The following is a 16300-nucleotide window of genomic DNA, read 5'->3' on the forward strand; positions in this document are numbered from 1 at the left end:
AACCCTGATTTACATTTACCTTCACAAATCACTACAGTTTTTTTTTTTATTGCTTTGACCTGGTTGAAGAAACTGGCAACCTCTCCGTCTTCATCATCACTCTCTCAGCAGAGCATAAGACACCTCTTGCAAATGAGTTAACCCATTGTCATTGTTTTGACACACTTCCCGCACCCTTTTGCAAATCAGTTAATGCAGATGTCATTCAAGCAGTCCAAACTCCATTGCTTTAGCTGTGGTAACCAAACAGAAACTATATGCTCCCATCTCTTAGAAACTTCTTGCCCAGTATGAAATCACTGAAGCACCTGTTTGACACTGCTTCACAAAACTTTTCAATTTGCAATCAGTCTACAGGCTTACTGTAAAAGGTGCCATGTTGTGTGTTGTAACTTGCAAGCATGGATGGTCTAAGGCCGATGAGAGTGAGAGTAAGAGAAGGCTCAAATCTATCATACTGTGTTATGAGGTTTCTGTTGGAATATTTCATTTCTTAGCGACAATCTCAAAAAAAAAGAATGAATACTGCATTCAATAACATTTGAAAAATCATTGTATATGATTCTGGATCTAGTTTTGCAAGATAGCAAATTGGCACTGATATGTAAGCTGCTGACCAGTAATGCAGCACTGATTCACATTGAGAGCTGAATTTTGTATTTTGATGCCCCTTGCCTAATGACTGATTGGAAGCGCTTATGCACTTGTGTGCAAATTGTGTTGTTTGAGGGCAAAATTTGCTTTTGGTCCATATTTTGAATGTTTTGGTGGAGTTAGAGCCTTTTGCAGGCGAAATGAGTCATTTAGACCATTGGTGCCACAGGGATGGGTTGCCATGGCTCCTTAAGATCAATAAGCCCCACCCTCTTTCGGGGGAAATGACTCATAATTCCAGAAGATGGGAGCTCCACAATATGGCCGCCACTATAATAGCTACCACCGCTGCTCCCACTGCTAGTGCCCCAACACACCCCCTGCTCCCACTGCTAGTGTTTGCCCCAACACACCCCCTGCTCCCACTGCTAGTGTTTGCCCCAACACACCCCCCTGCTCCCACTGCTAGTGTTTGCCCCAACACACCCCCCTGCTCCCACTGCCAGTGCCCCAACACCCCCCCCTGCTCCCACTGCTAGTGCCCCAACACACACCCCTGCTCCCACTGCCCCAACACACCCCCCCTGCTCCCACTGCTAGTGCCCCAACACACCCCCTGCTCCCACTGCTAGTGCCCCAACACCCCCCCCTGCTCCCACTGGTAGTGCCCCAACACACCCCCCTGCTCCCACTGCTAGTGTTTGCCCCAACACACCCCCCTGCTCCCACTGCCACTGCTAGTGCCCTAACACACCCCCCTGCTCCCACTGCCAGTGTTTGCCCCAACACACCCCCCTGCTCCCACTGCCACTGCTAGTGCCCCAACACCCCCCCCCCTGCTCCCACTGCCAGTGCCCCAACACACCCCCCCTGCTCCCACTGCTAGTGTTTGCCCCAACACACCCCCCTGCTCCCACTGTTAGTGCCCCAACACACCCCCCTGCTCCCACTGCTAGTGCCCCAACACACCCCCCTGCTCCCAGAGCCACGTCATGAGCAGCACATAGCCAAGAGCAACTGGAGGAGACGTGAGGACACTCGTGTAGAACGGGGTTTCCCTCTTTACCCGCCTCTCAGCAGCGTTGAACCTGTCCTTGGTGTAGTGGCCTTTATTCCTTTCCACCATTGTGTTGATCTTCTCCAGCAGCTCTGAACCTGTCCTTGGTGTAGTGGCCTTTATTCCTTTCCACCATTGTGTTGATCTTCTCCAGCAGCTCTGAACCTGTCCTTGGTGTAGTGGCCTTTATTCCTTTCCACCATTGTGTTGATCTTCTCCAGCAGCTCTGAACCTGTCCTTGGTGTAGTGGCCTTTATTCCTTTCCACCATTGTGTTGATCTTCTCCAGCAGCTCTCGGGCCTGAGAGGGATTGTCATCTCTGTTATCAAACACATGATATCCACCACCACACTGACTGATGAAGCCACACAGATCTGCGTTGCCTTTAATGAAGTGTTCTATGGAGAGCCCATCTGCCTTCAGCTGGCCTGCGTGGGTGAAGAGGGCCATAGTGTAACGTGCTGCCTCTTCTCCAAACATCTCCTGGATGATGTCCACTGTTTCTTGCTCTTCTGCTGTGAATCTGCCTGCCCCGTTGATCACAACCAGGAACACATGAGGACCAGGAGCAGACAATGAGATGCATTTAGCAATTTCTGTTCTCATCTCCTCTATAGTGTTACGGGTGTGGAAGAGACCTGGAGTGTCCACTACAGCCAGTATTTGACCATCAAACTCTGCGGTTTCCTTCTGACATGTTGATGTTTCCAGGGAAGGCAGTAGCTTGGGATTAAAGACCTCCCGCTGTAAGATGGTGTTCCCAGCTGAACTCCCAGCTCCAGCTTTCCCAACAAGCACAATCCTGAGATCTGGATCTGGAGAAGAATTTCACAAACATGTTACTGGTGTTGTTAATAGGCCACAGTAATAAGCTGCTTAAATGTTACTGGTGTTAATAGGCCACAGTATTAAGCTGCTTAAATGTTACTGGTGTTAATAGGCCACAGTAATAAGCAGCTTAAATGTTACTGGTGTTAATAGGCCACAGTAATAAGCTGCTTAAATGTTACTGGTGTTGCTAATAGGCCACAGTAATAAGCTGCTTAAATGTTACTGGTGTTGCTAATAGGCCACAGTAATAAGCTGCTTTAATGTTACTGGTGTTGCTAATAGGCCACAGTAATAAGCTGCTTAAATGTTACTGGTGTTAATAGGCCACAGTAATAAGCTGCTTAGATGTTACTGGTGTTGCTAATAGGCCACAGTAATAAGCTGCTTAAATGTTACTGGTGTTAATAGGCCACAGTAATAAGCTGCTTAAATGTTACTGGTGTTAATAGGCCACAGTAATAAGCTGCTTAAATGTTACTGGTGTTAATAGGCCACAGTAATAAGCTGCTTAAATGTTACTGGTGTTGCTAATAGGCCACAGTAATAAGCTGCTTAAATGTTACTGGTGCTAATAGGCCACAGTAATAAGCTGCTTAAATGTTACTGGTGTTAATAGGCCACAGTAATAAGCTGCTTAAATGTTACTGGTGTTAATAGGCCACAGTAATAAGCAGCTTAAATGTTACTGGTGTTAATAGGCCACAGTAATAAGCTGCTTAAATGTTACTGGTGTTAATAGGCCACAGTAATAAGCTGCTTAAATATTACTGGTGTTAATAGGCCACAGTAATAAGCTTATACAGGATACTTTTATTGTTGACTAACGAGCCTTGTGTGGTGAGGAGAACAACAACCACATCCTTTACCAAAGCCACACACATCATCAGCCTAGTGTGGTGTGCAGGCAAACAGGGGCTTTTCCAGGAGAGCTGGACATGGAACTACACTCTCATCTGGCGTAATAATCAAGGCAACTTGCAAACGTACCATAGGCGCAGTGATATCGTACGCAGCATGTGAAAATAGACCCCATAGACAACAAGCAGCAGTAGTGCCAGTAGCTGCAAGTTGCCTTTATTATTACGCCACATGAGAGTGTAGTTCCATGTCAAATCAGCCTAGAAAAACGCCAGGTTTCATTTTCAGTTGGTCTTATTGCACTTTCTAACTTGAGAGGAGACACGTTTTAAATGGGAAAATTACCAGAAATCTCAGTCACTTTTAAACATGATGCTAGCAGGCGAGATGCTACTGGTCTAATCCGTTTCAATGATCTATGCTAGGCTGAAGCTAAAAGTTGTATCGCCAGACTCACAGAATGGCTGGATGAACGGGAACAAGGTAAATATCGATTGTTTTGCTCGAGGGAAGGTGGAAAATGAGCGTATTTCCAAAAATGGCGGAATATCCCTTTAATGTAGCGAAGGGACAGTGTCTTGGGGGCATGTAGAGAATTGACTGTTGATTGCCGCCACTTTGTTTGTAAAAATTGAGACAAAGGTATCCGCAGTCAGGCTGGACGGAGGAGGGGGCGACTGAGGGTTGAGGAGTGATTTGAAGGTTGAGAAAAGTTTCCGAGTAGTCTGAGGAGCTTAGGTGCAGCTTTACGATGGAGATGTCAGTGCATTCAGCCTATTGGGAAGAGAGTAAAGTCTTCAGTCGGCACAATAAGTATTCAAAGTAGATGGCAATGTCTTTGGAGTATTTGATGAGGACTGCAGTGTCTTTGGAGTGTTTGATGAGGACTGCAGTGTCTTTGGAGTATTTGATGAGGACTGCAGTGTCTTTGGAGTACTTGATGAGGACTGCAGTGTCTTTGGAGTGTTTGATGAGGACTGCAGTGTCTTTGGAGTGTTTGATGAGGACTGCAGTGTCTTTGAGATGAATGGCCTTGTAAGATTCCAAGTGTTAATGTCTTCGTACAGCAGTGCAGCAGTCTACTGAGCATTAATGATTAAGCTGGAGAAAGACGGCTGGGTACTTTGACCTCTTCTGTCGTCTCATAATGCTACAAGATAGCAGGAGGAAACACAACTGCTGTTGTTTGTGAAGCGGTAATGCTGACACTGCTTGAAGTAGCACAGCATTAACCCAACCCAGGACTACACTGAGACATAGACACTGCCATATTAACCCAACCCAGGACTACACTGAGACATAGACACTGCCATATTAACCCAACCCAGGACTACACTGAGACATAGACACTGCCATATTAACCCAACCCAGGACTACACTGAGACATAGACACTGCCATATTAACCCAACCCAGGACTACACTGAGACATAGGCACTGCCATATGGTAAGACTGAGTGCTGATGGAGTAACATGTCATGAGCTGATAAATGTGCAGTAGCACATGGGGAATGAGCCTCCATCTCAACTAACAGGTTCATACAGGAGCCTGTTCAGTATTATTGATTAACTTCTAAGGAGCTCCGCTTGTGAACCTTGAGCTGCCTTGCTGTCTCAGGGTCATATCACAGGGTGCAATGTGATAGGATAGATTAGGTCACATGGTGGGGAAAGCACTGACCTACAGGCAGAGCTTCAGTGATGTTCCTACCTGTGGCTAGCTGGTAAATAACACCTGTCCGTTCCATCAAGGTGGACGATGAGTTGAGATCTGCTGGGGGAAATTGGCCGATGTTCATCCCTTTTGTTTATAGTCACTTGAACCGTGGCATTAGGACAAGCTTCTGGTTTGGATATTTATTTGGACTTTATACCACTTAAAGGAATAAAAACTTGAACGTAACACCAACAAAGACGCTTACGCTGGTCCAGCTAATACGAGGAGTAGCGGGCAGGGAGTCCAGCACGCCACAGGTATGTTGACCACTCGCTGAGTCTCCTGCCAAGCTGACAAACATACACACACACACACACACACACACACACACACACACACACACACATACATGTATGGAGAAGCTTGTTCTGTCTTCTGTGTGTTCTGTGTCGTTTATGCTGCGTTGTGGAAGGTTGTGGTGATAACGTCTAGACAATGAAGAGCTGCTTATGGCCCTCGGGACAAAGGTCACTATCAATTGTGTAAAGGCCGTCAGCTGGAGGAAATGTAAAGTTGTGTTGTGTGGGATGTGATTGGGTTTGTCTGTCACCACTCTTCCCATAATCCACACAGAGAGCACATGGTGACACAATCTGTGTGTAGCATCAGGAGCCTATGACACAATCAGTGTGTAGCATCATAGGAGCCTATGACACAATCAGTGTGTAGCATCATAGGAGCCTATGACACAATCAGTGTGTAGCATCATAGGAGCCGATGGCACAATCAGTGTGTAGCATCATAGGAGCCTATGGCACAATCAGTGTGTAGCATCAGGAGCCTATGGCACAATCAGTGAGTAGCATCATAGGAGCCTATGGCACAATCAGTGTGTAGCATCATAGGAGCCTATGGCACAATCAATGTGTAGCATCATAGGAGACTATGGCACAATCAGTGTGTAGCATCATAGGAGCCTATGGCACAATCAGTGTGTAGTATCAGGAGCCTATGGCACAATCAGTGTGTAGCATCATAGGAGCCTATGGCACAATCAGTGCGTAGCATCATAGGAGCCTATGGCACAATCAGTGTGTAGCATCAGGACTCAGGAGCCTATGGCACAATCAGTGTGTAGCATCATAGGAGCCGATGGCACAATCAGTGTGTAGCATCATAGGAGCCTATGGCACAATCAGTGTGTAGCATCATAGGAGCCTATGGCACAATCAGTGTGTAGCATCATAGGAGCCTATGGCACAATCAATGTGTAGCATCATAGGAGCCTATGGCACAATCAGTGTGTAGCATCATAGGAGCCTATGGCACAATCAGTGTGTAGCATCATAGGAGCCGATGGCAAATGTGGGATTTTCTCTGCAGGGCTGCCTGGTCAAAAGGCCGGTGAAGCCCATTTCCAATGTGGCTAAAACACGGACACGCAAATACAATCCCTAATCTGGCATGGACCTGTATTTCTTAGGAATTGAGTAAACAACTGCATTTAAAACCTTTGTTTACAAGATTGTTACACTTCTGGAATGACTTGGTTAGAGTTCAATGCAACAGTTTAAGTTTAATTTCACTGCTATTTACACCCCTGCTGGAGGTCATAAGTCAACAACCCTTTGCCAGACCTACTCTCAATCTCTACTGCTCTGTAGAACTGAAAGTAATATGTCATCTATTACATCAGGGCGGCCATGTTTGTCACACACTGCAGTGAGCTCGGAACATCTTTAGGCCGTCAGCTGGAGGAAATGTAAAGTTGTGTTGTGTGGGATGTGATTGGGTTTGTCTGTCACCACTCTGAACATCTTTAGGCCGCAACTAATACAACACAGCTGCTAAATAGCTGAGTGTGTTGGTTCACTACCAAACAGCATCACACGTGTTAAACTAACACTGCTGCTAAATAGCTGAGTGTGTTGGTTCACTACCAAACAGCATCACACGTGTTAAACTAACACTGCTGCTAAGTAACTGAGTGTGTTGGTTCACTACCAAACAGCATCACACGTGTTAAACTAACACTGCTGCTAAGTAACTGAGTGTGTTGGTTCACTATCAAACAGCATCACATGTGTTAAACTAACACTGCTGCTAAGTAACTGAGTGCGTTGGTTCACTAGTATACAGCATCACATGTGTTAAACTAACACTGCTGCTAAGTAACTGAGTGTGTTGGTTCACTAGTATACAGCATCACACGTGTTAAACTAATACAACACAATATACACCTGTATTTCTTAGGAATTGAGTGAACAACTGCATTTGAAACATTTGTTTACAAGATCATTACACTTCTGGAATGACTTGGTTAGAGTTCAATGCAACAGTTTAAGTTTAATTTCACTGCTAGTTACACCCCTGCTGGAGGTCATGAGTCAACAACCCTTTGCCAGACCCACTCTCAATCTCTACTCCTCTGTAGAACTGAATGTAATATGTCATCTATTACATCAAAGCAATATGTCATCTATTACATCGGAGTAATATGTCATCTATTATATCAGAGTAATATGTCATCTATTACATCAGGGCGGCCATGTTTGTCACACACTGCAGTGAGCTCGGAACATCTTTAGGCCGTCAGCTGGAGGAAATGTAAAGTTGTGTTGTGTGGGATAGTGATTGGGTTTGTCTGTCAACACTCTTCCCATAAGTAACCCACACAGAGAGCACATGGGCAGGTCTTATTTTTCAAAGACGATCAAATGAAACTCCATGTTGAAGTAAGCCTGTTGTTTTTTTCAGGTTATGTAGGAGTGATCTTTATTGGTTAAATGGTCCTTGTTCTGGAAAAGTTTGAGAAGCACTGCTTTAAAGTTAATCTGAAACTGTGTTAAAAGCTACTCAGTTCACTGACATCATACTGTAGAACATTTCACATGTTTTTTTTTATATCTTTTTGCAGTTCTCAAATATTCTGTTCTTCATGGTGCTGATGAGGAAGTGACTGCAGCTCTGCCTCCAATATGAGTCAGCATGGAGCCTCTGCTGGTGGCCATGGACATTCAAGGTGAGCTCTGTTCTCACTGGGATTATACATCTATTATGAACATGATCCTGTGTTGTATGGGCCATGAGTGAGATCTTGGATATCCACAACCCACTCACACACTTCACCACACAATCACTCTGCAGTTGATAGAATTGAATTGAATTGTTTGACATTAACATTACAGTCATTCACAACTAGAAAGCAGGTAATATTTCTTCTGTTTTCCGTCTTTTTCAACACTTATCAAGTGAGAAATGTGTGTGTGTGTGTGTGTGTGTGTGTGTGTGTGTGTGTGTGTGTGTGTGTGTGTGTGTGTGTGTGTGTGTGTGTGACTATATTTAGTACTTGGCAGCACTAGACCCCAAAAACTCAAATTGGGTGCAGAATGAAAACGCAAGACATGATAGTATGTGCTGCCATGTATAACATGTTAAATATTTAACTGCAAGATGTACATTCCCAACCGCCCATTGCGATCTTCTGAGGAGCGTCTGTTATGTCGACAAACCATTCATGCTAGGTCAAACTGTAGATCCTATTCTTCAGTGGTTCCGTGTTGGTGGAATGAGTTGCCCAGTGCTCTCCGTTCCAGCAACAGTTTTGGATCTTTCAAGAGGGGTCTTAAGGCATATTTGTTTAATATGCACTTAGTCTTTTGAGCATTTGTTATGTGTTATGGTTTGTATAATAGTATTGTTTTGTTATAATTTGTCCATTGTTAGAATTTGACATTTATTCTGCTATTGTCCTTAAATTTAGCCATACCATGCTATAGTTATTGTTATTATATAATTAACTGAGTGACTTGATTGCTATTCTCATTTCATTGTTTTATTTCTCATTAGGTTAGTGCTTAATTGATTGTTTTATTGATAATATTGCTATTCTCCCTTTTTGTAATTGTTCCCTGTTAATAACTAATTGTAAATAACTGCCCCTAATCACCACATCAGATGTACTCAGTTCATCACATCACATACTCTATTGGAACCCTGCAGTTAATGAGTTTCTGCTGTATGATGTGTTTACTTTGCTGAAGGCCAGTGGATGAGAGGACACACTCCCCTGCACCCAGCTGTGTGTCCATGAAGAGCGACAACTCCAACGGTGAGGGCACCAACTTCAGAGAGGGAGGCAGTCATCCTGAAGCCAGGTAAGAACAGGTCTCCATCTGGAAAGAAAGATTAGAATGTCTGTGCAGATATGAATTCCTGTAGCCTGACCGCCTTCTGCTAGCCTGATGAGCTTGTTGAGCCTGTTAAGGCCCACAGACTCTATACGATGTGATTGGCCCGATAGAAGTGTGATTTTTCCAGCTCGCAAGCCAACGCAGAGTTGCTTGAATTCCATTTGCTGCCGCTAGGGTGCGAGTAGATTTTAAAGGCTAGAATGCCGGAGCATGTGACTCTGATGTGTCATCTAATGTTGAGACATACTTGTACAACTCGAATTCTGAAAAAGTTGGGACACTTAGAATGTGAATAAAAAAGAATGCTATGATGCTTGGCTTATGTATAGTCCATGTAGTGATGGTATCTTAAATATTCATACATTTTTATGAGCAGGCTAGAGAAAAGCCAGAATTTAATGAACCTGGTTTTGTCAGTTAAAATTAGACCGTTGGAATTTAAACTCCACATTTCACCTGCAGTAATATTTTTCTTATTTAAGAAAGTAATTGAAAATAAGTAAATAGATAAGTAAATAAATAAATTATAAAAATAAGCAAGTCATATACAGGTTGTAACAACTGTTTCTGAAGGCAGCGCCTTGCTAGTGTTCCGGTAGCGTCACATCTTTGGGTACGTTTGAATTCTTCCAGTGCAGATAGGTGAATGCATGATTGTGATATGCAGCCATTGCTGTAAGAAATCATTGTTTTAATGTACTGGTAAGCTTCAATACGTAAGTGGCAGGGACCTATCTTAAAGTAAAACCAGAATAAAAAAAACACATTAAGTTGTATACAAGTGCATCACCATACACATACAAACATTAATATTTATTAAAATTACTTAATTTATTTATTTACTGCTGTATGATGTGTTTACTTTGCTGAAGGCCAGTGGATGAGAGGACACACTCCCCTGCACCCAGCTGTGTGTCCATGAAGAGTGACCACTCCAAGGATGATATTCCCAACTTCAGAGAGGGAGGGAGTCATCCTGATCCCAGGTAAGAATTCTTCCTAAGAATTTCCTATTCAATGCACAGATATTTGTGGCAATATTGCACACCATATACATTATTGCACACCATACAGTATATACATTTTCCTGTAAACGCTGCTGACTGATCTGCTGTCCTTATTTCCTTCAGCATCCAACAGGAAGAACAAACAATTCATCCAACCCCCAGCAAAGTCTATCAAGAAGACCTGTCTACATTATTCAAGGTGTGTGTGTGTGTGTGTGTGTGTGTGTGTGTGTGTGTGTGTGTGTGTGTGTGTGTGTGTGTGTGTGTTCATCCACAGATGACAAAAACTAAGTAATCATGACCATGTAAAAACATTATTCCACAGTTATTTTACACAGGTCTTATTATGGTGTAATGTAATACATTGGAAATCACTGAAGAAATAGAGAATGTCTGTGGACTAGCAAATAGAGAATATTTGCTGATCAAATCTTCATGTTTATTTCATTACTGATGGAATGACTTGTTTTTGGGAAACAGAAGCTTGAGGAAAAAGTCATGACCTTCATGAAGACGGAACTGAAGAGACTCAAGAAGCTCCTGAGTCATGATTACCCAGAATCCCCTTGTGATGAAGAGGAGGATGATGAGGACCAGAGAGATGCCAGAGATGGAGCTCTGAAGATTGCAGTGCACATCCTGAGGAACATGAGTCAGGAGATCCTCGCTCAGCAGCTGGAGAAATGTGAGTCATTTGTTCATTAATTATTGTGTTTCACAATTTAAAAAACATTTAAGAATCTGGCAGAAGTCATACTCAGCTAATTACTCCAGTGATATCTAATCCCATCGGTACCAAACATGACTGGGTTTATTTATTTATATTCTGAGTGAAGTGATTAAAAGTCAAATCAAGTCAAGTCAAGTCAAGTCAAGTCAAGTCATTTTATTTATAGCGCATTTAATAACATCAATGGAATCCTTGAGTTGTCACACTCTGGACTTTTGTCATACCTTTTTTCCACCACTAGATGTCGCCAAATCTAGTTTTGGTCTACGATGTTATTCTTTGTTCTAGTTGATGCCCTCATTATTTTCACCTGTGTCTTGTTAGTTGTCTTGTTAGTTGTCATGTGTGCTTCTTGTTAGCCAATTATCTCAGAGTATTTAAACCATGTATTTTGTGTTCTGCTTCATTGAGTCTTCGCTGTGCATTCCTGTAAGTGTTACTTTGGACGCCTCTGTTTTTGCTCTCTGTTGTGGATAACTCTGTGGATTACTCTGTGGATTACTCTTTGGACTTTTTGCCTTTTGGATTACCTAAGTTTTTGATTAATTTCTCTTTAAGACGTGGTGCTTTGGATTTCCTCTTAAACTGACTTTACTTTAACTTTTTGGATCTTCTGTGCTTTTGAACGTTTGGAATAAAAACTCCTCAACTTAAACTGTCCTTGCTTGCCGCACTTGAGTCCTTTCCTGTCAGCTCCATGGTCTAGAGGATTGTCTCCAGACTTTGATCTGGAAGACCCGGGTTTGATTCCCGGTCGTAACATGAGTGATTGAATTTGTAACATATATTGTCGTATTACCTGTCATTTTATTTGTAACTATCATTTCTGATGTCTTCATAAGATTCTTATGTGAGTTCTCTAGATGAAAGTTCCCAAATGATCATTAGGCACAAACTGCCATGACTACTGAAAGGATGTAATCTGTCACAACATGTTCTGATAAAGGCTACAAGTGCTACTGCAAATGGCTCACTTCACACACTTCTGTAATACATCTGATTGAATTATGTGTCTTTATATCCAGATGGACTGCTTCCTAGATGTCAACAAGAGCTCAAACATAGGCTAGCAAGGAAGTGTCAGAGTGTTTGTGAAGGCATCCCAAAGCAGGGAAAGTCTACTTTTCTGGAGAAGATCTACACAGAGCTCTACATCACAGAAGGGGAAAGTGTAGAGGTGAATACTGAACATGAAGTCAGACAGATTGAGATGGTATCCAAGAGTCAAGTATCAAAGGAGGAAAAAGCAATCAAATATACGGACATCTTCAAGCCCTTACCTGGACAGGACAAACCCATCAGAACTGTGCTTACAAAGGGAGTGGCTGGCATTGGAAAAACAGTCTCTGTGCAGCAGTTCATTCTGGACTGGACTGAAGACAAAGCAAATCAAAATATCCATTTCATATTTCCTCTTCCTTTTCGGGAGTTGAATCTGATGAAAGATAAAAACTTCACCCTTTTGGACTTCATTCATCATTTCTTCACTGAAACAAAAGACTTTACCTTCTCCAACAAGGACCGATACAACATTGCCTTCATCTTTGATGGTCTGGACGAAAGCAGACTTCCTCTGGATTTCCAGCACAATGAATGCATCTACAGCATAACAGAATCTGCCTCTGTGGATGTCCTTCTCACAAACCTGATCCAGGGGAATCTGCTTCCCTCTGCTCTTGTTTGGATCACCTCCCGACCAGCAGCAGCCAATCAAATTCCTCCAGAGTGTGTGAATCAGGTAACAGAAGTCCGGGGTTTCAGTGACCCACAGAAGGAGGAGTACTTCAGGAAGAAAATCACAAAAGAGGAGCTGGCAAACAGAATCATCACACACCTGAAGTCCTCCCAGAGCCTCTACATCATGTGCCACATTCCAGTCTTCTGTTGGATAGCAGCCACTGTTCTGGAGAGCATCATGACTGAAGCAGAGAGTGGAGAGATTCCAAACTCTTTGACTCAAATGTACACACACTTCCTGATCACACAATCCAAACACATCAGTCAGAAGTATGAAAACATGTGGAACCAGAAGACCATTCTGTCACTGGGGAAACTAGCTTTTCAACAGCTGGAGAAGGGCAATCTGATCTTCTATGATAAGGACATGAATGAGTGTGGTATAGATGTCAGACAAGCATCAGTGTACTCAGGAGTGTGCACTCAGATCTTCAGAGAGGAGGCTGGGCTGTACCAGGGGAAAGTGTTCTGCTTTGTTCATCTGAGCATTCAGGAGTTTCTAGCAGCTCTATATGTGTTCCTCACATTCCAGAACACAGGGATCAATAAACTGGATCAACAGCCACGAACTGTTATTTCATTTCTGAAAACAAAGAATGAAAATATCAATGAGCTATACAAGACTGCAGTGGACCTTGCATTGAACAGTGAGCATGGACACCTGGATCTTTTCCTGAGGTTTCTTCTGGGCCTCTCATTGGAGTCCAATCAGAAATACTTACAAGACCTGCAGCCAAGGTCAAGAAGCAGCTCATTACACACAGAGGAAACAGTCAAGTACATCAAGGAGAAGATCAGAGAAACCACCACCCCAGAGAGATGCATCAACCTGTTCCACTGTCTGAATGAACTGAATGACCACTCTCTGGTGGAGGAGGTCCAGGGCTACTTGAGGAAGGACAACAAATCCAGAAAGGATCTCTCTCTTTCCCAGCTGTCAGCTCTGGCTTTTGTGCTGCTGATGTCAGACCAGGAACTGGAGGAGATTAACCTGCAGGATTATGGGGGAGATTATTCACCTGCCAGATCAGATGCAGGTCTGCTGAGGATGCTGCCAGTGGTCAAAGCATCTAAAAGAGTCAAGTGAGTATTGGACTCTAGTGACTTAATATGTTAATTGAGATTGTGTTATATAATGTTATGGATTTGTAGTTCATGGTCACAGTTACTAAGTAATATAGGGGGATTCAGCATGCATCAGTATGATATGTCATTAATACAGCAACTCATACAGATATTTCAGGGGAATAACACACACCAGGCCGGTGGCACAAACTTGCAAGCGTGGTTTTTCCACTCACAAGCGCTACAGGAAAGTAAGACAGCCATCATTCAACCCGAAATAAGTGAAATAACTATTCCAATGACTCCGAAGCTGATCAGTTCAAGCAAATTAAGCTAAAAAACTTGCATAGTTCACCTTTAAAAACCTGAAGTATTTTCTGTGTTTAAAGAGGCTGTAAGCGATGTTGGGAAACATCAATTCTGTTCAAAGAAAGCAAAACAGAGAGCTAGCGTGCTAACTAACCCCTCCCCCTCCCTCCTGTGCAATTAAAACTCTCCAAATCTCATTGGTGATTAGCTGCAACAGTTCTGTGTATTTTGGTCCATGCTGGACCAGAAGGGTATTCCATCAACCTCGCTAATGAGGTGAGAAATAGCCTGGCTTGAACTGGTGTAGACTTTCACTTGGGGCTGAAGCCGTTCCATTAACTCAAGTTAGTTGCATCTTGCCCTCGTTAAAGCAAGGCTTAGGTCAGCTTCATGTCTGCTGGTGCACAACGTAGAAAAGTAGAGAAAGCTGTAGACTGACTAAAAGAGGATATATGTTGCAACATTAGAGCAATACTTACTGTATTGTTCTGTACTTTCTATATTGTTCTGTTCTGTTATGTTTTGTATATGTTTGTTTGATTTTGTAGCGCCATCTACAGGATTTTCATCGAAAAATCATCAAATTGAACATCGAGACAAAGCAAATTAGATATTTGCCTACATAAATTGGAGAATAATGAAAGCATACATTTAAACAACAATGATCATGGTTTGAAATGAATTGCAAGTTTGATTGTCTTCATTCTTGAACAAAACATGAGATGAGAACAAAACATGTATAGCATAACCTCAAAACAACTTAGGCATAGCTTATTCAAATGTATAGGCTATAGTCTACATTCCTAGATTAAAAGGGTTCTCTCAAATTATTGGAGAAGCTGGCTGGGCTACTTCAAAGAGACTAGACCCAGCGATGACCTAGGCTATAGGCTATAGGCTATAGGCTACAGAATTAAATCTTTGTCTTGCATGAGATTTAATGTAGTCCACTGGCATAGTCTATTTACCATCACTGAACAGGCACCAAATGTGCATGACCCTTTATCAATAGTAGGAATGTCTTTCATTAAAGAATATAACTAAGTTGATACGATATGTAAACACTTTATGTGGGAAGTGAACCTGAGAACATGCACGAATATGGTTCCTTTACTATGCCGCTGTGCTACGTGTAAGAGTAGCAAGATTCCTTGAACCACACACATGTCAAGTTAAAAGATTTGAAGTTGTAACATTTGCATAAATTATTCAGAACTAGAGAATACATTGTAGATTCCAGGTGATGAGAACATGAAAGCACAGGTTGAAGGAACTGCTTTTTAGGACAATGTTTTTTTTTTTTTTTTTTTGGCAACTTAACTTGATAATGCTTGAAAGTTCAGTGGCATGAGTCCCTACAGTTAGCAAGCTGGGATTCACAGAAACCACACTAAAGCACAAAGCAAGGTCCATAAAGGCATGGATGACAGAGTTTGGTGTGGATGAACTTGACTGGCCTGCACAGAGTCCTAACCTCAACCCCAACCTCGCCTCGTCCAACATTAGTGTGTGACCTCACAAATGCGCTTGGTCAAAAAATCCCATAAACACACTCCTAAACCATATGGAAAGCCTTCCCAGAAGAGTTAAAGCTGTTATAGCTGCAAAGGGTGGACCGACGTCATCATAAACCCAAAGGATTTGAAGTGACTGAAGTTCATATGGGGGGTCAAGGCAGGTGAGCGAATACTTTTGGCAATATAGTGTATGTCCGGTTTGGCCTTTAGGGAGGTTGATGGAATATCCTTCAGGGTGGTATTCCATGTACATGGTTTAGTGACAAACCTGTAAAGTAAAGTCCCTTTCCCACATAACTTCTAGAAGTTACCCCGACATATTTACCCGGGTAGAGGCACGACACGGACGTTTCCCACATGAGCTTTATGTCCGAGTGAGATACGGGTAATTGTGTTCACACTAGACCCGAGTAGGAGCCGCGAGGGGTGGGGCGATGTCAGCACTTGCAGGGGGAGGGAGATGATGCTAAATAAATGCGTTGTTGTGCTGTGTTGCATGGATGATGCGAACTTACATCAGATCCAAAACATCATGAAACAACAGAAGTAGTTAGCTCGCTAGTCAGCGGGAGCTAGCATAGAGGAAAACACATCTGGAAAATACATAAACAGCACACAGAGGTCTGAGGCTCCTTCCCAACTCCTACAAAAAGCAACAATGCTAAATAACAGCGACGTTAACTATTAGCTGTTAATTGCTAACCACTGTAATAAACAGCTAGTTGCAAGCTAATCGACAACACTTCA

General features: G+C 42.9%; 3 protein-coding genes across 3 annotated transcripts in view; 2 read left to right on the forward strand and 1 right to left on the reverse strand.

The window, feature by feature from the left end:
• Positions 1 to 1837: 1837 nt before the first annotated feature.
• LOC134088130 (GTPase IMAP family member 9-like) lies at positions 1838 to 5137 on the reverse strand. The gene is made up of 2 exons (XM_062542059.1): positions 5050 to 5137; positions 1838 to 2466 (listed from the first exon to the last, which is right to left on the reverse strand). Exons 1-2 carry the CDS (start codon positions 5135 to 5137, stop codon positions 1838 to 1840), a joined length of 717 nt encoding a protein of 238 aa, XP_062398043.1.
• Positions 5073 to 16300, forward strand: part of LOC134087997 (NACHT, LRR and PYD domains-containing protein 12-like) — a 158579-nt gene continuing 147351 nt past the window's right edge. Inside the window, exon 1 of the mRNA XM_062541886.1 lies at positions 5073 to 5312. The gene's annotated coding sequence lies outside the window, so the exon portion shown is untranslated. The remainder of the gene's footprint in view (positions 5313 to 16300) is intronic.
• Positions 7974 to 16300, forward strand: part of LOC134088131 (NACHT, LRR and PYD domains-containing protein 3-like) — a 13771-nt gene continuing 5444 nt past the window's right edge. The window contains exons 1-6 of the mRNA XM_062542060.1: positions 7974 to 8017; positions 9039 to 9152; positions 10061 to 10174; positions 10319 to 10394; positions 10676 to 10880; positions 11951 to 13625. Coding sequence (XP_062398044.1) covers positions 7974 to 8017; positions 9039 to 9152; positions 10061 to 10174; positions 10319 to 10394; positions 10676 to 10880; positions 11951 to 13625 — 2228 coding nt within the window. The remainder of the gene's footprint in view (positions 8018 to 9038; positions 9153 to 10060; positions 10175 to 10318; positions 10395 to 10675; positions 10881 to 11950; positions 13626 to 16300) is intronic.

The sequence above is a fragment of the Sardina pilchardus genome, chromosome 7, assembly GCF_963854185.1.
Source record: "Sardina pilchardus chromosome 7, fSarPil1.1, whole genome shotgun sequence".
NCBI lineage: Eukaryota > Metazoa > Chordata > Actinopteri > Clupeiformes > Clupeidae > Sardina > Sardina pilchardus.